The sequence below is a fragment of the Hylobates moloch genome, unplaced genomic scaffold, assembly GCF_009828535.3.
Source record: "Hylobates moloch isolate HMO894 unplaced genomic scaffold, HMol_V3 SCAFFOLD_1, whole genome shotgun sequence".
Taxonomy (NCBI): domain Eukaryota; kingdom Metazoa; phylum Chordata; class Mammalia; order Primates; family Hylobatidae; genus Hylobates; species Hylobates moloch.
The window spans coordinates 225,148,480-225,174,788 of record NW_026652276.1 but is presented as its reverse complement, the minus strand read 5'-3'; the positions used below and the strand labels follow the sequence as shown (position 1 = coordinate 225,174,788).

At 47.0% G+C, this 26,309-nt stretch overlaps 1 protein-coding gene across 1 annotated transcript; it reads left to right on the top strand.

Moving 5' to 3' along the window:
* The first annotated feature begins 211 nt into the window (after nt 1-211).
* On the top strand, nt 212-13,005 carry NOBOX (NOBOX oogenesis homeobox). The gene is made up of 10 exons (XM_032753585.1): nt 212-296; nt 5,612-5,736; nt 8,297-8,379; nt 8,631-9,202; nt 9,929-10,131; nt 10,375-10,481; nt 10,756-10,841; nt 11,060-11,288; nt 11,655-11,959; nt 12,704-13,005. The coding sequence occupies exons 1-10, from the start codon at nt 212-214 to the stop codon at nt 13,003-13,005; spliced, it is 2,097 nt and encodes a 698-aa protein (XP_032609476.1).
* The last annotated feature ends 13,304 nt before the right edge of the window (nt 13,006-26,309 follow it).

Genomic DNA, 26,309 nt, shown 5'->3' with positions numbered 1-26,309 from the left:
ATATTTCACCAGTCTCTCCTCCGTGCAAAGGAAGCTGCTCCCAGCTTCTAACCCACACTACTGATCTTGCCCTTGATTGACATCAAGCAAAGGAGATATTTAAAGACAAGCTCAAGTATCTTCAATTTTACAGATCTAGAATTGTCACCATAAAGTTAGTGAGCTTAAAGTTTGTTGCCCCAAAAGGACAGAGGAACCTGCTGGCCATGACATGGCTCTCCTTTTGACACTAACATCGCCAGACCTGGAGGGTACCTGGGACACCAGAGACAAGGATGGCTTCGAAGCCCAGGAGGGTGAGCTCATGTCCTGGAAGCAACAGCAAAATTATGAGCACCACACTCTGAACAGAAGACAGAGTTGTCTTCCCATACACTGAGGACTCTTGGTAGAGCATCCCCTCTTGGGAGCCAGTGACCCTAGACTCAAACATCGGAAAAATCTATCAAGCCACCAGCAGAACTGGTACAGCCCCAAGATACCAAAGGAGGAAAAAATACTTTGTTCAGGGACATTTCTTGCCTCTCACTAAAGATGCCGTGCTGGCTGTCAAGTTTATGAGCTCAGAATCCCGGACCCCTTCTTAAAGTTACCCTTAGCTGTCCACTTGGCCAGCCAGGCAGCCTGTCTATTCCTGTGAAATAAACAGCTTCAGGGCCTCTCATGGGCTTGGGACTATTAAAAAAATATAGAAAGAGACCAATAACCAAGTGGAAGAGGTTTTTATTTTTTAAAAGCCATTAAGGGAAAAAGATACAAGCTTTATTTCAAATTTGCCTTTTTAATTTTTTAAAATGTATATTTAAGTTAAAAAGATTGCTCCAACAGTTGAAAAATGGTTAAATTACAGTACTGCCACTCAAATTCTGAAGACTGAAACAATACAGAACTGTGCTTTTCATAGCACATTTTAAGAGAGACATGCTTGAAATTATATATGGAGTGTAATTACAATCATGAAAATCATATACAAAACAGCAATAATGGAAAAAATGCTGTGAGGAAATGAGCCAAATTGTTAATAACTGATACTGTTGTTTGATGAGAAATAGCATCTTTTTCCTTAATTGTTCAGTATTTACCCTTTTTTTCTAATAAATTTGCATTCCTATTGAGACATGTTATTGTTTTACTTTTACAACAAATTAGATATAAATTCTTCTGCTTGCCCACCCACAGCCCTGTTAAAGATGTAGACATCATTTAAATCTATATTTTAAAGTTACCATCAAGGAAAGGTTAATAATGCTACTATACCAAAATATTATTTCTGTGAATTATATTTAACCAAGTCCAGGAGAACCAAACTTGTGGTCAGAACACTAGAATCAACTTTTTTCCTGCTTTTTGAGGTAACTGTAGATTCACATGCAGTTGTAAGAAATAATACAGGGATTCAATATACCCTTTCCCCATTTTACATCTTCTGTCATGCCAGTACAATACCACACCAGGAAGTTGACTTTGATACAATCTGTGACCTTACTCAGATTTCACCAGTTTTCATGCACTAGTGTGTATTTAGTTCTGTGCAGTTTTCTCTTGTGTGTAGACTTGTGGAACCACCACTATAGTCAAGATTCAGAACGGTTCCATCACTGCTACTACGCTTTTGAACTCACAGCCACTTCCCTCCCCTGCTCCCTAACTCCTGGCAATGGTCAACTTTTTGTCACTGAACAATGATCCATCCCCCATGCAGGATTCACTATACCAGTATAGTGATGGATACAATCAAATCAACAGTGTAGCCTAGTGTTTAGGAGTGCAGGCAGGAACCAGACTAACTGGGTTCAAATCTGAGGTGGCCACTGTCATCTTCAGAGAAGTATTAAACTCCTTATGCTACAGTTTCTTCAATAAGATGGGGATAATCATATAATAGAACTTCATAGGGTTGTTAGAATTCAGAGTTGATACTTACAAAGAAAGCACCGGGCATGAATAGATGCCATGTTACCATCTAAGAACTCCCAATCCAGTAGAGAATACACAAAACGCTAATCAGTTCAGCCTGTGTGCGGTGATGTAATATAAATGTAAACACAGTACAAGGGGAGGACCTAGGAGGGGGCAGTTAATTCTGGCTGTGGAAGGCTGAGCCAGGCTTCCCCAGAAAGGGAATATTTGAGTTGTTTGGATTTTGAAGGATGAGTAAGACTTTGCCTGGGAAAAAAAAAAAAGTTTCATGCTGATAAACAGCTTGATCAGTGACCCTGAGAAGGCATGACCATTTCTACGGCATAAAAGCTTGGAACAAAAACCCGGAAGAGTAGGGGAGACTGGGGGGGGGGGGGGAAGTGGTGGTAGCCAAAGAGGAAGCCTAAGTGAAGGTTGGGGCCGGGTTTTGAGGGGTCCTTAAATGCCATGCTATAATTAGCAACAGCGATTGCAATCCTGGAGAAGACTAGAATAGAATAGAAAGAAGAAAGTGCCTCCGAAACTCAGGCACATCAGGAGAAGAGAATTAGAATGGATGGTGAAAGTACGTTCTAAATTACAAAACACCAGCAGTGGTGATTAATTGTAAACAATAGCAGCAGCAGCAGCAGAATGTTTTAAACACGGTCACCATTCTCCTTAAACACAGATTATCCTGAGTGTCTGGGGCAAGGGCATTAGAAGTTAAAACGCTAATTCACGCCAGAACTTGTCCTCGCCCTGCCCGGCAGTTTCCACTCTAGCCAGGTGTTTCTAATTCGCTTCACAGGCAACCTGAAACCATCCTTTTCTGGGATTTCCAAAGGAAGCCCCTGGGCAGATACTTTGGCAGTTGCCAGTGTCTCTCCCAGTCTCTAGGACCATTCACTTTTTCCCTGTCATTGGTCCCCAGTATTTATCCAATCATCCGGCCATTTGCCCGGGCTCTGGCAGTGCTGGTCCCTGAGCACGTGCCTGGCTCAGGCTTCCCTTCGCTCTCTCTGCTTTGGACAGGTCATCTCTTCCTGGTGGTTTTCCGGGGGCCCTGACCTCCCATACTTGCTGTGACTATGATCTCCCTGGCTAGGGCCTGTGCAGATTTCTGCCTGTCTTTCACAACTTATTCTTGCCTTTCTGGTCCTAGGTGTTCCAATGACCTGATGCTGCCTACACTGGGGTGTGGCCCATAGAACAAGAACTCACTACCTTGTGGTTTTGCTTCAAAAAATGTTCTCAATCAGCCGCCTTCTTCGGGTCATTTTTCTCATTATAGAGAAAGAGGGAGAAGGACCAAGAACACTTATTTCACTTACTCTTCATAGACTGAAAAAAATTAACTACTTTTTCTTAGTATCAGACACTTTTCTTTTTGTTCTGGCATTCTCATATATGTGAGGGGAAAAAAAGATTTTGGAAGAAACGGCTCTTGCTAAGTGCATGGTGGTAATTGAGTAAAGTCTAGCTCTGAAAACTAAGAAACCAAAAAAAAAAAAAAATTAAAAATTAAAAAAAATACCTCCCTGTCCTCTAAACAAAGTTGATTGAGTCTATGAACTAGTCAGCTGATCACAAAGATGAAACGCAACCAAACAGGACTTAGGAAGAAACAGCCCCAAGTTTCCCTGAAACAATACCTTGTTGTCCTCTATATAATTGAGCCATCTCTTTGCTCTAGCCAGTATTTTAACTTCCATGACAAACCTCCCTCACTTGAAGTTGATCCATGGAAGATATGACTTAACAGGATGTATCAAAAACACAACACCTTCCCAACAACTCACCAGACATTTTCCCATGCAATGTACATCTTAGATAAAATTCACTTGCAGCCAATAAAATTCTTCATGTAAATAAAACATCCAACTATATTACTTGTGGGAAAAAAAACTCATTTCTATGTTTGGAAAAATGCCAGTTTTTTTTCTTTTTCTTTTTTGAGATGGAGTCTCACCTGTCACCCAGGCTGGAGTGCAGTGGTATGATCTCGGCTCACTCCAACCTCCACCTCCTGAGTTCCAGCAATTCTCCTGCCTCAGCCTCCCAAGTAGCTGGGATTACAGGCATGAGCCACTGTGCCCTGCTGGAAAAGTGCCAATATTTTAAATTCTCTAAGTCCCTATGCCAATCTATTGCAGAGTTAGACCCTGTATCTTTCACAGTTTGTGGAAGGGTGCCATACAGCCTATGGACAATTTGGATCTTTGCTTTCTGACCTTCACCCTGGCAGAGGGGAGCCAGCTAGAGAGAGGAAATACAACATAAACAATGGCAGAGAAGGATGACTTATTTTCAGTTTAATGTGACAGGATAATCTGTTAAGAAATTAATTGCACCCCACTTCTCACTGCAGCAGACACCTCAGTAAAGGACAAAAGGTCATTTCCTTTCCCCACACAGGCCCCTACCATCTCTTGCCCCTACTCCTATCCCCAGGATAGTTTTAACTGACTTTGTTTTTGCAAAGTCTAAAAGTGTCTCAAACTCTGAAATGTACAAAAATTACCCGAGGGGCTTCTAATGGATGTTTCTGGGTACCTCCTTGAACCAACCAATTAAGATTTCTGGGGATTGGAACCCCCATTTTAAACAAATTCCCTAAGAAATTCTGATCCAGGGGGTTTTAAGAACATTCTTTGAGAAACATTAGGCCAAAAAAGACACACACACAACAACACCACTGAAATACCTGGGTGGGCAACACAGGCGAGCTGAGGATCCAGGGCAAAGACCCAGATCTCAGAGCTTGGTGTTCATCCTGGCAGTCAGGGGTCACTGTCAGGTTTTAAGTGGGACTGTGATGTGGTAAACTCCACAGCTCATAGCCCACATGTCGCCTTCTCCAAGAAGCTTCCATCCTAGTCCAGAAGGGGTTCCTGCTCCTCCGTGCTCCATACTAGCCTTTCATACTTCTAACTCACCGCTGACCACATTACCCTGACATGATCATTTGATGATCTCCCCTCCACCAGTAAGCTTCTGTGAACAAGGACGTGCCTGGTTTCCATTTACCATGTCACCACCAAATGGTCCTGATTTTTCACCATCAAATTATCCTGGAAGCAACATCAGTGCCCCACAACTCCTTGCTCACTTGTCCTGGAATGCTTCATTTCTAGCAGAGAAACTGGGCCCCATCTATCTGAACGCCTCATAAAACAGAGGCTATCCACCTTATGGAAGGCATCAGAATGAAACAGCAGATGCCTGAAGTCTTGATCATATTCGAAGTTAATTAGTTTACATTTTTGTGTTTCAGAAAGAACTAAAGCTCTCACAGTCCTCCAAAGTCCACATGTGTAGGCCAAGCCCCTCGAGGCAATTAAAGGAATAGGAAAATGTACCCACAGCTGATTTCAGCATGAAAGCACGTGGTGTCCAGAGTCTTTTAAATCCTTAAAGCAAAACACCTGGATTCTGTTACCGGCCGCGCCCCGCTCTCCACCCAGCTCCAAGCACCTGTTTCTATCTGACCAGCCCTCCGACTTTCTACCCCTCCCCGCTCAGGAGAAGAGGCAAGAATTTTTAAATTCTGATTTTGCTTGTATAAAGATGGTAAGAAACATTCCGTGAACCAGGAATCATAAGGCAGCACCCCTGTGAGATCTCCCCTAAGAAAGTCCCTTCCATTTTCAGAGAATAAAACCGAAACACCAAATGGATGGAAACACAGTGACCACACCGTCCCCGGCAGGGCTGCCCCTGGCTGTACCTGAATTTCCTCTGTGTGGGCTGTACCGGATCTACGGAGTCTGTGGCTCTTTCAGCTCCTTCTTCATCATCTGGTGCAGCCTTTGTGCGCTGGAGACCCTCAAATCAGTACGGGGGCGAGCGCGGTGGCTCCCGCCTGTAATTCCAGCACTTTGGGAGGCCGAGGCGGGCAGATAACTTGAAGTCAGGAGTTCTAGCCCAGCCTAGCCAACGTGGTGAAACCCCGTCTCTACTAAAAATACAAAAAATCAGCCGGGTGTGGTGGCGGGCGTCTGTAGTCCCAGCTACTCGGGAGGCTGAGGCAGGAGAATCGCTTGAACCCGGGAGGCGGAGGTTGCAGTGAGCCGAGATCGCGCCACTGCACTCCAGCCTGGGCGACAGAGCGAGGCTCCGTCTCAAAAACAAAAACAAACAAAATCAGGAAGGGGACTTTGAAGCTCCTTAATACTGAGGCTTGGAGGAGCCCTAGCATGGGTGTCGGGCAACCCAGCGCTTCCCCTTTGAGGAGTGGCTCTAGAAATCGCCTTCCACAGTCCACAGGGAAGGGCTTTAGCCACGATCCAGGACTGAGTCCTCCCTAGGGTGTGGGTGAGCCCCACGGCTGGGCCCAGCCCCCCGAAGACCACCGGGTAGCCTCGCTCCCGCCCCCCACCCCAGCCTCGCCTTCCAGCCCCGCCATGGGAGGGGCCGCCTGGAGGAGACCCGCACCTGGGCCTGGGCTCCTGGCTGGGGGGAGCCGAGCAGGCGGCGCCCGGGCCCGGGTCCTCCCCGCCCTCGCAGCTGCCCCAACCGAGCCTCCAGGGCCGGCCTCGCCCTGGGGGTGGGGGTGAGGGGGCGCAGCCACGGGCTACAGCTCCCCCGGCCCGGCCCGTGCGGGTTGCACACCTGCTCGCCCGGCAAGGCTTCATTAGGCCGCGCCTGTGCATCACGGGCCGGCCGCGGCGGCGGCAGTCCAGGCCATGGAACCCACAGAGGATTCCTGCCAGGGACCGCTGGGTGAGTGTGGAGACCCCGTCGTGCGAGGGGGTCAGGCTTCGGGGGTTCGGGGAGGGGGGTGAGGCCTGTGATCACCAGGTCAGCGTTAGCCGACCTAAGAGCTTCAGTAGGCCGAGGGCCGGGTGGAGTCTGGTGGGGTAGGGTGGAAGGAGGCCGACCTCGCCGCGCCCTGTGCTTTGGGATTGCAACCCTCCCCCCAGCCTCCCGCCTCCAGTCTCCCAGCGCGCATGGGAGAGAACCCTGGGAGCCCCAGGACCCTTCTAGTCTTAGGTCTGACACCCGTCCCCTTCTCACTAGGGCACATCACTCCCATAGGACATGTGCTTACGGAGCACCCACAGTGCTGGGTACCAGGCTTTTTGCTACAGTACAAGCTCTCCTAAAATGCTGTAAAACAAATTTGTCCCTGCTTCCCCACACCACCAGCCAGCTTTGTCCCTTCACTCCATAGATGCCTGCTCACCCTCTTCACCTGCCCAGACCCTCTCATGCAAGTCGGGTCCAGCCTGTGTCCTAAGAAAGGACTTGGAACAGCACCCTTGACCATGACCATCTTCCTTGACACTCTGTTAGAAAGTCATTCCTAGGGCCAGGCGCGGTGGCTCACGTCTGTAATCCCAGCACTTTGGGAGGGCGAGGCTGGTGGACTACCTGAGGTCAGGAGTTGGAGACCAGCCTGGCCAACATGGCAAAACCCCATCTCTACTAAAAATACAAAAATTAGCTGGGTGTGGTGGCACACACCTGTAATCCCAGCTACTTGGGAGGCAGAGGCACGAGAATCACTTGAACCCAGGGGGCTAAGGTTGCAGTGAGCTAGAATCGCACCACTACACTCCAGCCTGGGCGACAGAGAGACTCCATCTCAAAAAAAAAAAAAAAGTTATTCCTTAAGACCTAGCTCACGCAATTTTCATTAAAGTAACAATAGCTCTTAGTCGTTACTTAGCATTCACTACAAATATTCCAATTTAGTTGGAAATGATAAAGCAGCTCCCTAAGCTGAGGGTTCTTGGGGTTATAAGTCAGTTGGGAGGTGAAAGTGGGGGGACCATTTGATGGCCCCAGGAAGGACTCCATGTGGTGATTAAGTACACAGAGTATGTGCTCAGGGTGCTGTGTGATCTTGGACATATTACTCTGCTGTCTCATCCTCATTCCTTCATCTGTTAGAAGGGAATATTAGCAGTGCCGTTCTCGCAGATATTAAATATGCACTGTGCTAATCTTTGAAAGGTGCTTTGCACCATGCCTGGAACATGGTAAGCTCCCGATGCATCAGCCAGCTCAAAGAAAGGAAGCCAAGCTTTAGGGATCAGTGGTAGAGTTTTTAGTTCTAGCTGGGTCACAGTTTCCTTACTGGAAAAAGAGGTTGACCAGAGAGTGAGATTCTGCTTTGCAGGGAGGGGGAGGAAGTGGATGTGCTGGATGGTGGGTGGGGGGGGGGAGGGGGGCATGTATGGGGCTGAGGAGAGTTGGCAGAAACAGAGTTCCGTGGTTCTCCCTGTTACCTCTTTTGATGCTCTTGCCTCAGCTGCTGGAGACGATCGAATCCTGCCTTGTCCCTTCTCTAAGCAATAATGCCTGTTGTGCAGCAGAAACAGCATCCCGCCTTGGGAGAAGCAGAATCTCTGTCAGTCTGTTTCTCTTTGTCTTCCTGGTCCATCCCCAGCCCCAACATGATCCCTTAGAGATACCTGAACAGTCCCTCAAACTCATACCCCTGGTGTCTGGGAAAAAGGGAACTCACAGGGAGTGAGTACCCCCAAATTAGGAGATACCATGAGCTAAGGCCGTCTCAGAATTGCATAAATTTGTCTACATTTTTCAAAGAAGTTGGGTTATCTGATTTAATCCTCACAATAGTCAAGCTAGGAAGGTAAGTGTGGAATTATTACCCCATTTGATAGGTAGACAAATTAAAGCTTAAGATCAAACCGTCTGCAAAGCAGGAAGCAGCACTTCCTCCTGGTCCAGTTCTTCCTTTTCCCTGGTGCTAAGGTCAGTGGATGTTGGCTCCCCACAGGCCAGGAAGCTGGAGAGAAGCCCCTGGCTGCAGGACCCAGGGAGGAGGAACTGCTCCGGGGCTCAGCCCCTCATGCTCAGGACACTCAGAGTGAGGAACTGCCACCTTCCTGCACCATCTCAGGAGAGAAGAAGCGGCCAGCAGTCTCTGGAGAAGCCACCGGGGCTGATGCTGGGAGACTGTGCCCACCCCCCCGCTCCAGGGCTCCCCACAAAGACAGAACTCTAGCCCGCTCCAGGCCCCAGGCTCAGGGGGAAGACTGTTCCCTCCCAGTGGGAGAGGTGAAGACAGGAAAGAGGTCCTATTCTCCAGCCCCCGGGAAGCAGAAAAAGCCTAACGCCACGGGTCTGGCCCCAACATCCTCTCCTGGTGCCCCTAACTCAGCCCGTGCCACACACAACCCAGTGCCCTGTGGGTCAGGCCGGGGGCCCTGCCACCTGGCCAACCTCCTCAGTACATTGTCACAGAGCAACCAAAACAGAGACCAGAAGCAGGGGCCCCCGGAAGTGACCTGCCAAATTAGGAAAAAGACACGAACCCTATACCGCTCAGGTAAGTCCCTAAAGAGAGGAAATTGAAGAGATCTGGGGTCATCCTGGGGAAAGGTGGGGCTGTGCGAAGAATCTACCCCCAAGGGTCCCGAGGGATGGGGTTAGTTTGTATGTCACTTCGTCCCGGATTCTCTCTTGGGCCGTGGTAGTGCGACTATCTCTGACCCTCAGAGGGAAGGTTGGGTTATCACATCAGAAAATGAGGTTGGAGCTGGGCACGGTGGCTCATGCCCGTAATCCCAGCACTTTGGGAGGCTGAGGCAGGTGGATTACCTGAAGTCAGGAGTTCAAGACCAGCCTGGCCATCATGGTGAAACCCCACCTCTACCAAAAATACAAATATTAGCCAGACGTGGCCTGTGCCTGTAGTCCCAGCTATTCGGTAGGTTGAAGCAGGGGAATCACTTGAACCCTGGAGGCAGAGGTTGCAATGAGCTGAGATTGCGCCACTGCACTCCAGCCTAGGCTACAGAGTGAGACTCCGTCTAAAAAAGAAAAAAAGGAAAATGATGTTGGGACCAGGGTAGAAGAGTAAGGAAAGTAAACATACCGCTCTCTGCTGTAGCACCCAAAAGCGAGAAGGCCCAGCCCAACAGGAGAAAGGCTTTGGCAAAGTGTTGGGTTAGCGGCGGCAGCCCCATCTGTTAGATACTTGGTGAGCATCTCTCTTTCTCTTCACCTGCCTGTCACTGGCATTTGTCCTCCTCACACAAGTTTCTTCTTTCAGATCAGCTGGAGGAGCTAGAGAGGATATTCCAAGAAGACCACTATCCTGACAGTGATAAACGCCGGGAGATTGCCCAGACGGTGGGGGTGACTCCCCAGCGCATCATGGTAAAGGGGGCCGGCTCACTGGTGGCAGGGTGGAGTGGCGGAGGGCCCACCATTGAAACTCTCGAATTGCAGAGTGAGTGCTCAGCGGCAGCCTGGGTAGGAGCTGAATTGAGGCCTCAGACGTGGCTGTGTCCCTGACTGTTTCCAGAGTGCCACAGCCTGAGAGCATTAGGAGAGGAAGGCACTGCAGAGATTTTTGATAAAACTAGCCTGACACAGGCCTCAGAAGCAGAGTGCTGGAGAGACTTCCAAAGTCCTGTAGCCCCTTGTGCAACAGCCAGGACCTAAGCCTCAGTCTCTGCCCTCTTCTCCAGTTCTTCAAGCACCTTTCCCCTGTAGGTGTGGTTCCAGAATCGCCGGGCCAAGTGGCGAAAAATGGAGAAACTGAATGGGAAAGAAAGCAAGGACAATCCTGCAGCCCCTGGCCCTGCCAGCAGTCAATGCCGGTCAGAATTCCTCCTCTTTCTGTATCATCCCTGTGGGTAGAAGTGGGGTCCAAGCTGGGATCCTGAGGGTCTAGAAGGAGAGCATTGGAAGGCTAGGCATGAGTCCTGGGGTTGCCAGCTAAGGTTTAGAGGGATTTTGGCTGCCATGGTATTGGAAAGTTGCCAATGCCCTGTAGGAGGCAGAGTTTGGGAATTGGTGTCTCTCCTGGCAATGAGGCACCTGTGCAAATTCAGAGACCAGCAAAGCTACAGTCTTCATTCTTCCTGCCTCCAGCTCTGCAGCTGAGCTCCTACCTGCTGTGCCCGTGGAGCCAAAGCCTGACCCTTTCCCTAAGGAGTCCCCTCTGGATACCTTTCCAGGTGAGTTCCCACCTTCAGAGCTGGGGGAAAATGGCAACTAAAGATAGTGAAGACGGGCCTTGTTTGATGGAGGTGGGAGTGACTGGAGTCCTCCAGTGTTTCGGCCAGCAGGGCCTATTCAGGGGGATCTGGGCATGGCTTGTGTCTACCATTCAGCAATGCCAAACCTGCCTCCCATTTCCTTACCCTTATAGCCCCTCTTTGCCTTCTGTTCCTAGAGCCCCCTATGCTGCTGACTTCTGATCAGACTTTGGCCCCCACCCAACCCAGTGAGGGTGCTCAGAGGGTGGTGACCCCCCCACTCTTCAGCCCCCCACCTGTGCGAAGGGCCGACCTTCCTTTCCCCCTTGGCCCTGTCCACACCCCCCAACTGATGCCACTGCTGATGGACGTTGCTGGCAGTGAGAGCAGCCACAAGGATGTTCCCTGTGGGTCCTGGGGGACAAGGTAAGGAACCTATGGGGGTAGGTCACTCGAGTTAGCTGGGCGGGGGTAGAGGGTGTGTAGATGGAGAGAAGATAGACATTGAGAGAGGAGAGGGTTAACTGAGAGGAGCACAGAGTAGTACAGGAGATGGGGATGAAAGGGATAAGGGGATCTGGGGAATGACCTAGGGGATCACAGCAATAGAGCAGACACAAGGGCAAGATGCTAGGAGCAGGAGCGGGGAGAAGAGGCAGCTGCAGAAGCCTTGCACGGCTGGGGTTACCATGGAGATAAGAAGGAGGTGAGAGGGAAGGACTCAGCTACTGTGGTAGGAACGGGGAGCTCCCCCACCCCTGCACCTCACCAGCTGTTCCTCTGTCCTTGCAGCATCGCCCTGCCACCCCCCTGTTCATATTTGGAGGAGCTGGAGCCCCAGGATTACCAACAGAGCAACCAGCCAGGACCCTTCCAGTTCTCCCAGGCTCCACAGCCCCCACTCTTCCAGTCCCCTCAGCCCAAGTTTCCCTATCTCCCCACTTTCCCCTTCTCCACGCCCAGTTCACTGACGCTTCCACTGTCTGAAGACTCTCTGTTGACGTTTCCCTGTGGCCCCAGCGGGGGCACATCACAGGGCTATTGCCCAGGTGCCTCCTCAGGGCAGATCCTGATGCAGCCACCTGCTGGGAACATGGGTGAGTTGAGGCTGGGAGAGAAGGTCCCCTTGAGATTGAGGAAGGTGGGAGGGGACAAAGAGTCACATTAGCTGGAGGGTAGACTGAGGCATGTCATGGGTGGCGAATGAAACCTTCTGTTTGCCCCTAGTTCTCTTTATTAAGCTCTTCTCCCTCAAATTCTGCAGAGGCTGCAGAGCACAGTGAGAAGTAGCAGAGAACTCTGGAGTTTAGCATTAGGAAAACAGGCTTGAAGTCCAGGTCAGGCAGTTACTAGCTCTCTTGAGTCTTGGTTTCTGGGACTCTGAAATGGGACTCACAGTTCTATGTTAGGGAGGGATTTGGTGAGGATTAGAAACAACAGGAGTGAAAATACTTGGCCTAGAGTAGATGGCAGCTAATATTCTGCTGGGCCACTTGGACCTCTGAAATCCCAGAAACATCTACCATATTAAAACTAGATTCTAGCAGAAGGGGAGGAAAGATCAGATGGTTCCTGGTCTCCTTGTTGCATGTACGAAACAGCATTGGCCTGATCCATGGTTCACGTTGTGCCAATGTTACTAAACCACAGGACCTCGAGTGCTGGAGCCTGTGTGGTCCTAAGGACAGAGCCCGAGGCTAGAGTTTGACCCAGACTTGCAGTGAGGTCCTAAGCTGCGTCTATGTGTGTTGGGGCGTGGGGGGATCTGTTGTAGAACACAGTGAATGATAGTTGATACTCTCAGTCCTGTCTGGTAATTCCTACACTCTCTGACCCCGCAGGTACAGCCTCCTGGAGTGACCCCTGTTTGCCAGAGCTGCCCTTCCCTGGTCCGTTCTGCCCGCAAGCTCTGGGGCATCCCCCAGGAGGGGATGGCTACTTTCCTGACCTATTTCCAACTCCCTGCCCCCAGGCTCTGGGCAGGCAGCCTTCGTCAGCTCTCTCTTGGCTGCCTGAAGGGGCCAGACCAGGGACTGGGTCCTTACTCAGCAAGGCAAAAGAGGAACCGCCAGCTGTTTCCCTGGATCAGCCCTCAGCACTGGAGGAGGCCAGAGGGGATGACAAAGATAGGCATGTCCCTTAGTTGGGGGGTCAAAGAGTGAAAAGAGGCTGCTTGGTGGGATAGGATTGGGCCCGCTGAGAGGACAGGGGTTGGAGGTTTGGGAAAGAGTGTGGACTCTAGACTGAGGGGAGAGTCAGATGTTTCCCCTGTGTAGGCTCATCTTGCTGATATGAGAAGGAAGAAAGAGGGCTGGCCCTTCCCTTTTCTTCACACTCTGTGTGGGGGTCTTGAAGGAAGCAGGTGGCCTGTGTTACTTCTGAATGTTGTCTCAGGTGTTTTTGTTTGTTTCCTATCCTTGCTTGACAAACGAGCTGGAGTGTCCACAGTAAGCAGTAAACTAGTCCGTCCTGGGGTTTTCTCTGTGGTTATGTGTCTCAATTATGTGTCTCCACACTCACACTAATGAAGAGCTCCATTTTTGTCCTTCTTTCCACTTGGCTGAGCAGTTATTGGATACCATTCTCAGGTGGGCACCACTGGGCATAACCACATGGAGGGCCTCTTCCCTGGGCCCATCTCTCCCACTAAAGAAGGAACTGGGCACCTTGGGCTTTTCCTTCGGTCCTGACATTTAACCATATTCTATTCCCAAACCCATGACTGACCCTGAGCAAATCTGAGTCTGGGCCTTTCTCTGGAAGTTGGGCCCCATAGGACAGGATAACAAGAGAAGCCTGAGAATATCTGGTCGCTTCTCTAGTATTGTGAACTATGAGTTATTTTCCCACAGCTCTTTTTTTTTTGTGTATGGGGGGCGGGGCTGGGGAGCACTCCGAGGATAACAAGTAGACAGTTCTCTCCTGCACAGGAGGATGTGACAGCATCCCCAGACTATAATGGCCCAGACCTCACTGGGCCAGGACGAAAGGTCCAGAATGTTTTCTGTCTCTCCCACCCTAGCTTGCAGAGGCACCAACAGACAACTTTGCTAAGCACCTTGAGAGATCACCCCCTAAAATGATCATCAACCATTTCATGCTTAACTCTCACCCATAGACTGCAATTTTACCTCCTCCACTTGTTTATGGTTACCGTTTGAGGTTGGGTGCTAATCTCGGGAGGTTTGGTTATAAGTTGAGATGTGGGAAGAGGAGGGAACAAGACAGAACTCAACCAAAGATGGAGAATGCTCCCTAGATGTCTGCACGAGGGGTCAGGAGCTCAGGAAAGAATGGACACAGAGTGAGGATGTACCACCCTCCTGTTCCATTGCACAGAGTGATTCTGCAGCCACAATGAACTTGAATAGCTTCCTTCTGTCCTCTGGTGGTGAGCCAAATTAGGCAAATGACAAATTAGGCAATGAAGGAAGAAACATCAATTAGACCTTATTGGTTCTATGCTTGAGATCCTGCTTTAGTATGTTAAGGGCTAAAGGAGCATGAGAAGGAGGGTAAACAACCAATTTGTATAAAAAGAGAAGTGGGTGGTGCCTGGGAGATGGGAGAGATGGGACTGAAAAGGACCAGAAAGATGAATGAAGGGTGAAGACAGTAGGTATAAAAAGTAGCAAAATGTTGACTGGGTGATGAAAGAGAAAGATGATAACCACAGAATAAAATCTATCCTAAAATACATTTAAACAGAAGAGAAAAGGTAAGGCACAGATCTGGAGACTGGAGGAAAGGGACCTGAGGGGTCTAAAGTAGGAAAGAACAGGTCAGGAGGGGAACAAAGGAAAGAGGCGAGGGGGTGGGAGAGACAGGAGATGACACGTGAATTAGGAAGTGGATTTAAAAAGAGCAGAGAAAGGCCAGGTGCGGCTGCTCACGCCTGTAATTCCAGCACTTTGGGAGGCCGAGGTGGGCGGATCATGAGGTCAGGAGATCGAGACCATCCTGGCTAACACGGTGAAACCCCGTCTCTACTAAAAATACAAAAAAAAAAAAAAAAAAATTAGCCAGGCGTGGTGGCGGGTGCCTGTAGTCCCAGCTACTCAGGAGACTGAGGCAGGCGAATGGCATGAACCCAAGAGGTGGAGCTTGACTTGCAGTGAGCCAAGATCGTGCCACTGCACTCCAGCCTGGGAGACAGAGCAAGACTCCATATAAAAAAAAAAAAAAAAAAAAAAAGGAAAGCTGAAGGGACAGGAAGATGTCCTCCTAACAGATAAAGAAGAGGAGTGTTTAGGGATTAGAGAGGTGTGATTAAAACAATAGATAAGTGCAAGTCAATGAGAAAATGTCTCTGAAAGGATGCAGAAATCCACCAGAGGGGCAGAAGTCAGGAGAAAACCAGGTCGATTTGGCGGGTATGTGATGGAGATTGTAATAGCCAGGTTTCAGTACCCTTAATTTAGGGATTAGGATATGTATTTGTTAAATTATGAAATGTTTTATGATGCATAACAACTGAGTTTTTAAAAGTATATATTTACATATCTCTTTATTTTCACATTCTGTCTCATGAGGCTCATGAAATGAACAGCCTAAAGACAGACATAGGGCAAAATAGATGGAAGACTGTAACTGCTCTTTCAATTAATCACCAGAGCATTCTGTTGCTTTCAAAGCCCTACATGGTGGCTGGATATTTTCTCCTCCAGATCTTAATTGGTTCATGCTCCCGCTATTCAGTGATTAGCAGCACCTCTGTATGGAGCAAATACAGCATCTAACACCAAGAATCCAAGGGAAATCAACTTTGACATCTGTCCTTACATGCAACTCTTAGATAAAAAGTGTTGATTTAATAGTATACTAAAAAAAAAAGGAGTTAATTGAGAATTAAAAACAAACACTAAACAAAGAGAAAATGGTGAAAACTTCTTAGAAGCATGGAAACTTACGGGTGAAAGAAAAAATCCAAGCTCCTGACTTGCAGGAATCTCTTCTACCCACCATTGATGGGGCATCATTCAGTATTGCTTTCCCAGTGGAGGGCCTGGGGCTTGGGGCTAACTCCCTTTCACAAGAACCTGCAGAATTTTTGAATAGCTTTATTATAAAATTCTTCTACTAGAAATAAACCAATATCTTGTTTGATTGAGCTGGGTTTTGTTTTCCAAGTGCTACAAAAAATAAATCACAAATCTAAGGACCGTATATCATTCCTATCATAAAAGCTTTGCCTTCTACAGGCGATGGTGGGAGCTCTGTCTGCTAGCCCTTGTGGGGCTCGAGCTCCAGGCTCTTTGCCACCCTGTATGCTTCTTTTCAAATAAATGTGAGTTTGCCCATGTTCCTTTTAGGACTGGTGTCAGAAATGAAGCCTACTTTGAATGTGGTCTGGTCAACAATTTGGTACAGCTGTCATCTCCATTAACTAGGATATCCTACAAATGGTGTCTCTATTAAAAACACATTAGCATTTTTGTGCAGCTGGTTCATATTCTTTGTCCAAAACTATGACCTCTAGGTCATTTAAATAGAAGCTGTTTTAAAGGCAGTTCACCCTCCTCATTTTGCACTTGGAGAATTGACATTTCTAATCTAAACATACAGAGATTTATACGGCCTGTTCAGTTTCATTTTGTTAATTTTAGCCCAATATTGAGCTTAAGATGCTCTGGAGTTCTTATATAATATTAGCCATTTTTTTTGCAGTTTTGTTCTGCCTGCAAATCTGGTATGTTTTATACATTTTATAATCAAATCATTAATAAATTAGTAAACGGAATATAGGTCAGCACAGGACATTTTGGTACTCCTCTTTGAAATACTCCATTAATGGGTACTTTTTTTTTTGTATAGAGGGTTAAACTAGCTACAAATCTTCCTAAACTGTATTATCATCCCATATCATCCTTTACTATCTCCCTCAAGGATTTTAGGAATAAAACTTGTATGATTCAATAAAATTAAAAACATATTCTCTGTATAGCACTCTGATAATATAACATTATTGTAAACCTAAATATATAACAAATGAGATAGATTAGTTTGGAACACCTGTTGTCTTTTCTGGTTATTTTTTACCTAAGTGTTCATAAGCCATTTTTCAAGAATCTCATAGAATTCCGTAAGATTTTACATTAAATTTATTGTCCTTTAGTTTCAACAAATCATGTCATTGGAAATTAGGATATTTGCCTCTAGTAAGTCTTAGAAACCCTCTCTTGTCCTGTACTAGAAGACATATAGGATGATTTAAAAGTTATAAGGCTCCAGTTTGGGTTTTTAAGTCCATCTAATTATTATTATTATTATTTTTGTCCAACTCTTTTTTTTTTTGAGACAGAGTCTTGCCCAGGCTGAAGTGCAATGGTGTGATCTTGGCTCACTCACTGCAACCTCTGCTTCCTGGGTTCAGGCGATTCTCCTCCCTCAGCCTCCCGAGTACCCGAGTAGCTGGGATTACAGGCATGCACCACCACGCCCAGCTAATTTTTGTATTTTTAGTACAGACGGGGTTTCACCATGTTGGCCAGGCTGGTCTCAATCTCCTGACCTCGTGATCCACCTGCCTCGGCCTCCCAAAGTGCTGGGATTACAGGCATGAGCCACTGTGCCCGGCCCAACTCTTTTAATTTCTAGAATATTTTCATTTCTTTGGGAAGACAGTCTGAAATAAAACTCAAGTGCATCTGCTGTGTTTGTATTGTATGTTGACATTATGATGTCTGCCTGCAGGAGTACATTTCTCTTTTCTCTCTCCTTCCTGTCCCAAGTTTGGTTTTATTATTATCATCGCTAGTGTTACTGTTCGTATTGGTCTTCAGCATGCTTGCAGAGCGGAGTTTCTTCCAGGCTTCTCACTTTGAGATACGTCTTTGGAATTCCAGTGTGTGCTTTCTTTTAACTTTTGCATTTTTTCAACCTTTTTAAGATCTCAGCTTGCCTGTGTAGCCACATTGCCACCTTCTGGATGACTTCCTTTGTCACTGGTTTTAACGATGAGTGATCATATCTTTAGAATTTTGTTTCTGATAGTTCCACATCGCTTTGAGCCATCCTCAGGTGGAAGAATCTTGCGCTTCTTACAGGAAGCTCTAGCTTTTGTTCTGGTTTTGCGTGGAGAGGGAGCAAAGTTTCTGCATGCTGGAATGGAGCAATGGTCCAGGCACTCTGCTTAGAACACGAGGCAAATGCATTTCAGCCTTGCTCCTATTCCATCTGCTTCCTACCCTCCCTTCCCCCCGCCCATGTCCTCCTCCTCTAACGGCAACCTCAGGACTTTGCAGTTGGCCAGAGCAGAATCCTTCCTGGCAAACTCCAGAAAGAAAAAAAAAAAAAAATCTGTCCAGTCCTCCAATTTTAGCTTTCACTACTAATATCTTTCCACTAGATGGCAATCTACCACCAGTTTCACTGTGGCCCTGAACTACTCTGGTTGTTTACAGCAAGAAGAGTCCATGGGAATCTTCTTCAATTCTTTCTCCAAAATGCCCCAGAGCCCCATCCTGTCAATAATATCGCGCTCAAAGTTGTTAAAGTCATTTGGGTTATAGCTTGGTTTTCCAGATAAAAAAAGGATGTGCAGTTAACTTTGAATTTCAGAAAAACAACAAATAATTTTGTAGCATAAGCCTGTTCCCTGCACTATTTGGATATCTTGCATTTTTAATTAATTAATTTATTTATTTATTTTTTTTTGCTAAACCTGGCAAATCCTAGTTGTAGCACTTTGCTAAGGACATCTACATCCATGTTAGTTTCGCAGTTCAAACAGATAATCCTGAAGTTGGCCTCCACGTTTTACCCAACTTTCTTGCTGTTCAGATGCCTAGGCAGTCCCGGGTTCATTGCTGGCATTTTAGTAACCCCTCACCCCATGCCTCACCATTAGGACTCTCATACAGGCTCCACAACTGTCCAAAAAAATCATTTCCTTTCATGTTCTAAAATCTGTTTGATCCCCATTCTATTTTTTGTTCCTGTAGGCTGAATATTTTTTTAATTTTGAGACAGGGTCTTGCTCTGTTACCCAGGCTGGAGTGTAGTGGTATGATCATGGCTCACTGCAGCCTTGACCTTCTGAACTCAAGCAACCCTGTCACCTCAGCCTCCCGAGCAGCTAGCACTACAGGCAAGCACCACCATGCCCGGCTAAATTTTTGATATTTTGTAGAGTTGGGGTCTCACTATGTTACCCAGACTGAGCTCAAGCGATCCTCCTGCCTTGGCTTCCCAAAGTTCTGGGATTACAGGCCTGAGCCACCTCACCTGGCCCTGAATCTTTTATATTAGTTATTTAGATAATTTTATGAGATAGCCCATTAGTTTTAAATGTCTATTTAAATATTATTTGCAGAAATGGAACACAAAACAGAAACAGGCTACAAAAGACAATTAAGCTTTTGTTGGCCCCACTCCAAGTAAATGGTCTTTATTAGTCAACAGCAAATCTGCTTCCCTGGAAATGATGCACCTTCTTCATTTCATCCCCAAGTGCTGATATTCGAGTCCAGAGGGCCAGTCCGGGAGATTCAGCGTTCTTATGTTTGTAGTTTAGTTCATACTGTTCTTTCATAAATACCCTTTCATTTGAGTTTATAACAAAGCCCTGAGATATAGGGCAGACATCCGTTCCATCAGGTGATGGAGATTTATGGGCACAGACAGTACTGGGTGAGCACAAAGATAAACAAAATTTCGTCTCAGCTTTCAGGGAACTGCCACTCTCTCTGGGGAGTCTGACAATCACATGACCAGTTACAATACAGGGGGCCAATGCTGTGAGGTGCCAGCCTGGGAACAAAGAGTGGCAGGAACTCAAATGGAGGAAAAGCCACGTAAGAAAGCTCTAGAGTCTAAGGCGTTAGAGCTAGCTCGTGAAGGAACAGTGGAATCTGGATAAGCAGAGAAAGTAAGGAAGGATATTTCAGGCAGAAACTATAGCCAGTAGAAGACCACTGAGATTGGTAAGAGGATGAGAGAGATGCTCAGAGTGGTGGGGTTTGAGTAGGGGGGCTGGGGTGGCAGATGAGGCTGGCAGGGAGATTGGGAAAGGCCTCACACAATGCTGAGTGTTTGCATGTATTCTTTGGGCAAACAGTGGCACTGGCAGTTTTAACTCATGGGCATGACTTGCCCACATTTGTGTTTTAGAAAGTTGAACAGGCCGGGCGCGGTAGCTCACGCCTGTAATCCCAGCACTTTGGGAGGCTGAGGTCAAGAGATTGAGACCAGCCTGGCCAGCATGGTGAAACCCCATCTCTACTAAAAATACAAAAATTAGCTGGGCATGGTGGCGTGTGCCTGTGGTCCCAGCTACTCAGGAGGCTGAGGCAGGAGCACTGCTTGAACCCGGGAGGTGGAGGTTGTAGTGAGCCGAGATCGCTCTACTGCACTCCAGCCTAGAGACAGAGCGAGACTCCGTCTCAAAAAAAAAAAAAAGAAAGTTGAACAGAGAATGAGATTGATAGATGGAAAGAGGAGATGCAGGGACATAATCCAAGGCTGCTGAGACAGCCTCACTGAGAGATGTGTAGAGTATGGCAGGGTGAAGAGAGAAGAGTGAACAGACTTGAGGAATATTTTGAGATGGGGTTTTGCTTTTGCTGCCCAGGCTGGAGTACAATGGCACTATCTTGGCTCACTGCAACCTCCACCTCCCAGGTTCAAGCGATTCTCCTGCCTCAGCCTCCCAAGTAGCTGGGATTACAGGTACGTGCCACCACACCTGGCTAATTTTGTATTTTTAGTACACACAGGGTTTCACCACGTTGGTCAGGCTGGTCTTGAACTCCTGACCCCAGGTGATCCACCCATCTCGGTCTCCCAAAGTGCCAGGATTACAGGCATGAGCCACCGTGCCCAGCCTTGATGAATATTTAAGTCAGAATCAATATAACGTGGTAGATAAGTAACTGAAAGAAAATAAGACTTTGGTAACTAAGAAATGCTATAATTGAGAAAAAATAATGGAGATTGTATAATGCCGTTTTTGCATTGCTAGGCTGGGTAAATAAAAGAAGTTTAACTGGCTCATGGTTCTGCAGGCTGTACAGGAAGCATGGTGGCGGCATTTGCCTGGTGAAGGTCTCAGGAAGTGCAGGGTCATGACGAAGGTAAAGGGAGAGCGGGAACAAGCAAGGGAAGAGGAGGAGGGTGCCACACTCCTTTAAACAACCAGATGACCATATATGGCATGAAATCAAAGCGAGAACTCAGTCATGATTGCAAGGACAGCACCAAGCTGTTCATGAGGGATCCTCCCCCATGACCCAAACACCTTCTACCAGGCCCCACCTCCAACACTGGGAATTACATTTCAACATAAGATTTGGAAGGGACAAACATCCAGACCATATCAGAGATGAAGCAAATTCAGGGAGAAGGAGAGCTTCGTTTATATATGTTGAAGGTAAAATTCCTGTAGTTGTCTGGTTAGATAAGTGGTTATCTGGGTAGAGTAGGGTCTGTAAGTTCCCCCCATAGGGTAGAACTTACAGACCTTTGTTGTAAGAAAAATATAGAACTAGGGTCTGTAACAGACAAGGACTAAAAAAGACTAAAGGCAGCTCTTAGGCCTATTGAGCATAGAGAACACTAGTTCAAATCAAGAGAAAGTCACGCAGGCACAGCATGTAGCAGGAAGAAAAGTGGTCTTAGGCAGACTCACTATGTTTCCTACGGAAACAACAACATAGTGAAGGAGCATTGGGCAGAAGAAAAAGTGGCATTGATATGGGTCAGGGACAGCCTGAGAGTACAAGTAGAAAGAGCTCGGAGATGTGCTGGATTGGGAAATGATCAAAAGCCCAAACAGGGCTGTAGGTCCTGGAGGGGAGGTTGAACAGGTGTGAAAATATAATGCAATTATCCAAATTCACAGAGCAAGAAACAGGTTTCAATGATTACCTAAAAATGCCTTAACCAAGGTCAGGTGTGGTGGCTCATGCCTGTAATCCAGCACTTTGGGAGGCCGAGGTGGGAAGATGACTTGAGTCCAGGAGTTCAAGACCAGCCTGGGCAATATAGCGAGACAACCACCGCCCCCCCGCCACCATCTCTAGTTTAAAAATTATCTTACAATTATCTTTAAAAAAAAAAATTAAAATAAATGCCTTGACCAAGTCTAGATAGAAGTCTTTTCGTTTTTTATCTTCCACTTCAGCAAGTGCAGATAGAAGAGTCTTGCTTTGGGAATGCTAATGTATCTTTGAAAAAACTGAAAGAGCCTTAACAAGTAAAAGGCTATAAATGATAGCCAATTTAGTGTGCTTGTAGGTTTTACAAGACCATGAGGAGCTGAAATAGCTTACTTAATCCAGAAATTGGTCCTTAGGCAAAATATTAATGATGATGCTAGCTATTTATTTGGCATTCATCCTGTATCTAGCTCTCTGCTAGGTAATTTTATTTCACAACCACCCTATAAGGTATTCTTTATTTGACAAGTGAAAATCTGAGACTCAGAGAGGTTGAAGTATTTGCCCAAAGTTGCAAAACGAATACATTCTGGACACGATTTAAGCCCATTCATGAGGTGTCAAGTGCAATAAGCAATGTCTAGTGATAGTTTTAGAAGGAGGTGTTAAAGAAGGTCAAAAGCTGGGGTTGGGTGGGGCATGTCAGAAAAGAGTGGGTATAAGCTAGATTCGAGTTAGAATCAAATCTTTCCACAGGCCCTGGGTCTGTGTTTAAATTATTTAAATGCTCAGTACTGTTTAGTTTGATTTAAAAAGAAATAGACACATTATTGTGATATGTAAGAGGGAAGAGAGAATAGTCGTCAAAGGGAACAGGAAGCTGAATGTTCCAAAACTAGAAAGGGAGTTGGGATGTGTGAGAACAGGTAGTGAGGTTAGTGAAGGTGTAACCTAAGGAGCAGTGGGAGAAACAGAGGGGGCTCATGGATGCCGGATGGCTGGGTTGGGCCCAGCCTTATTACCTGGTAGACAACGAGAGGGGTAAAGAATATAAAGTCGAATTTGAGACTGTGGAACACTCTTCCAGATAGATTGTGGGTGAAAAGACTGAGAGTAGATAGACCAGTGGGGAAGTCATTCCAGTACCCAGGGATGAGGGGACTGAGACCAAAACAGCGGTAGGGAAATAGGAAAGCAATCAATGTGATCAATGCTGTGAATAAATCAATGAGTTGATTGCATGGGTGGGGAGGAGAGAACATCAAACGGAATCTGGGTTTCAGAGCCCAGGGATCTGGGAGTAAGATGTGCAAAATACACAAGCCCAGGGGAGGAGTTGGTGTCAGACCCAGGGTTGTAGCATCTGCACCTTACTTGCTTCTTCATTCTGTAGCCTTTACATTTTATTTGTTTCTTCATCTCATTACCCTGGCAGGTTGCCTCACATACATTCCTACTGCCACAGTTTCATTATCTGAGAATGGAATTTCCACCCACAGAGATTCCAGGGTGCTTTCTGGTACACTTTCATTCTATTGGTTTTTATGTCATTCTTTCCACATAATTCTACCCAACGTGCCCCTTCTCAAGCTCCTGCACCCTTACCCCAACCCATATTCTTCTAGCCTGCCAGGGATACAATCCTGTTTCTCAAAAGCCCCTTCATCTGAGCTACCAACCACAACAAGCATTTAATGTTTCCAAGCATTCCAATTTGACTATTTCATTATTTCACATCATTGCCCCATACAAAACAGACTGTTCATTTTGGTCTGACTTTTCTATTACTTCCAATAAATTACTTAAATTGGTGAAATCAGGTATATTTTCAGACCTGATAAACAAAAAAACGTTCCGAGACCATATTTAAAAGACGACTGTCAAACGTTTAAAAAAAATACACATTTGGCAGGGTGCAGTGGCTCATGCCTGTAATCCCAGCAATTTGGGAGGCGAAGGTGGGAGGATCACTTGAGTTCAGGAGTTCAAGACCAGTGTGGGTGATGTAGCAAGACCTCATCTCTACTAGAAATCAAAAAAATTAGTTAGGCATGGTGGCACACGCCTGTAGTCCCAGCTACTCTGGGAGGCTGAGGTGGGAGAATTACTTGAGCCCAGGAAGTGAAGACTGCAGTAAGCTGACATTATGCCACTGTACTCTAGCCTGGGCAACAGAGTGACATCCTGTCTCAATTTATATATTTATTCATTTCTCTTGGTTTCTTAACTGTAACACACCTTATCTTTTTTCCCTTTTATTTGTTAATGCAAATATTATTTTATTTAATTCATTTTTTTGAGACAGGGTCTTGCTGTGTTGTCCAGGCTGGAATGCAGTGGCGTGATCATGGCTCACTGCAGCCTCAATCTCCTGAGCTCAAGCTATCCTCTCACCTCAGCCTCCCCAGTAGCTGGGACTACAGGTGTGCACCACCACACGTGGCTAATTTTTAAATTTTTTGTAGCGATGGGGCTTTGCCATGTTGCCCAAGCTGGTCTTAAACTCCTGGGCCCAAGGGATCTATCCACCTTAGCCTCCCAAAGTGCTGGGATTACAGAGGTGAGCCACTGAGCCCATCACAAGTATTATTTTATTTCAGGGAGGAAGCCCAGTCTTACTGCACAAATCCCATTTCTCCCAAAGATCTGTACTCTCCTCCCTTGAATCTAAGCAGCCACCTCTACACACACACACAAACACACACACACACACACACACACACACACACACACTGGACTCTTCAGTTCTTTAAGGCCCTGCTTGTGCAAGGACAATGAACTGCTTTGAAAACACCACCTTGATTCGTGTTTTCTGGCTAATGTTGTCTGGCTAAGCTCAATTCCATAACCCAAACCTGCTTATTAACAATTCCACAGCCGGGCACGGTGGCTCATCCTTGTAATCCCAGCACTTTGGGAGGCCAAGGCGGGCGGATCACGAGGTCAGGAGATCGAGACCACGGTGAAACCCCGTCTCTACTAAAAATACAAAAAATTAGCCGGGAGTGGTGGCAGGCGCCTGTAGTCCCAGCTACTCAGAGAGGCTGAGGCAGAAGAACGATGTGAACCCGGGAGGCGGAGCTTGCAGTGAGCCGAGATGGCGCCACTGCACTCCAGCTGGGTGACAGAGCGAGACTCCATCTCAAAAAAAAACAAAAAAAAACAAAAAACAATTCCACAAGTCTGACCACCACCTCTTCCTGCTCTCTCAAAAATATTCTGCCTGTGCATTTTCTGTTCACTCAACCTTTGTGTTGTATGGCAAGTCACCTTCACCCTTTGGGTGATGAGCACAAGCTCAGCAGGTCACTTGCTTACATCCTAGCAGTGGACACGGAGCTGGACAAATCTGTCCTTTATAAGCAACTGGCTGTACGACCTTAGGTAAATCACTTCCCCTCTCCAGGCTCCACTGTGACCAGTGAGGGTGTTAGACACAAAGACTTTCAAGGTTCTTCCAAATCCAGCAGTGGATAATTTTCTCATTTGCACCACACGTTGATCTCAATAAGAAAGTACTCTAGAACGGGCTGGCTGAGTCCCACTGAGGGCCCACCATTTCTTTGCTTTCTGCATTTCCCTTTTCTCCCTGAGACTGTCTGCTTCTGGGATAGCCTAAAGTCTGTCCTGTTGGGCTGCTATGACTCTCCCACAATATCCCACGGTCTGTTGCACTTGCCCACCCTTTCCCCAACAGTCTGAATGTTCTCCCTGGTGCTTAGGAGCCCCTTGGTCTGAGCAGATGCAGAGCCCCCATCTCACTCAGCACACCATGTGGACTGGCTCCCTCTCTCCTTCTGGGTTTCCATCTGCATTGTTCAGAGCTAGTTGCCTCTCTGAAATGCTCAGGTAAACTGCCGGAAAATATTCATCTCATCGGCGCCTTGGTGCTCCTGGAGAATGCTGTGAGCCAGACGCAGCCCCTCCCTGGAGCAAGTTCTGCCCTCAGCCCATGACTCATTCACGGAGCAACAGACACCAGCTACCCCCACCCCAGCAGCGCGGAAAAAGTTTGTAACGCACACCATCCCGGCTCCTTTCCTACACAGATGCCCCATTCACAGCCACCCAGAATCAACACCCTCACTCACTCACCTTCACTGCCCGAGTTTTGTCTGTATCCTTAGCCTCATTTTTGTGACGCTCCTTGGGAACTTCAGGGTGAATGGATGCTCTTCCAAGGAAGCAGCTAGGGAAATTTCCACTCCATGACTGTCATTTACAATGGGTGGGTCGGAAAAAATGGGTCAAAGACTATTAAGCATAGAGAATGTTTTCTAAATCTAAGCAAGAAGTGCATTTGAATCATGACTGAGTTTGGCATCTGTCTCTCTTCAGCTGATTTACTCATAACCTTCGGCCCTTCCACACACCTGACTTCAGAGTTTAGAAGATTATCCTCAACTACAGGCTTGGAACTGCTGTAATCACATAGCTTCTGAGTCATGTTTACAGCCAGTGTGGCTCTGCGGTCACTGGACTGTGTTAGTGATAGAGCGGAGTTACCACCACAAAAGATATTTACGTGTAAGTCTGAAACATCAACAAGTATAAACCTGCACAAGTCTCA

Coding starts and splice junctions, on each gene's coding strand:
- NOBOX (XM_032753585.1), top strand. CDS start 212: ATGGCTCTCCTTTTGACACTAACATCGCCAGACCTGGAGGGTACCTGG. Junction 5,737..8,296: donor CGCTGGAGACCCTCAAATCA/GTACGGGGGCGA, acceptor GTCCATCCCCAG/CCCCAACATGATCCCTTAGA. Junction 10,482..10,755: donor CCTGCCAGCAGTCAATGCCG/GTCAGAATTCCT, acceptor TCCTGCCTCCAG/CTCTGCAGCTGAGCTCCTAC.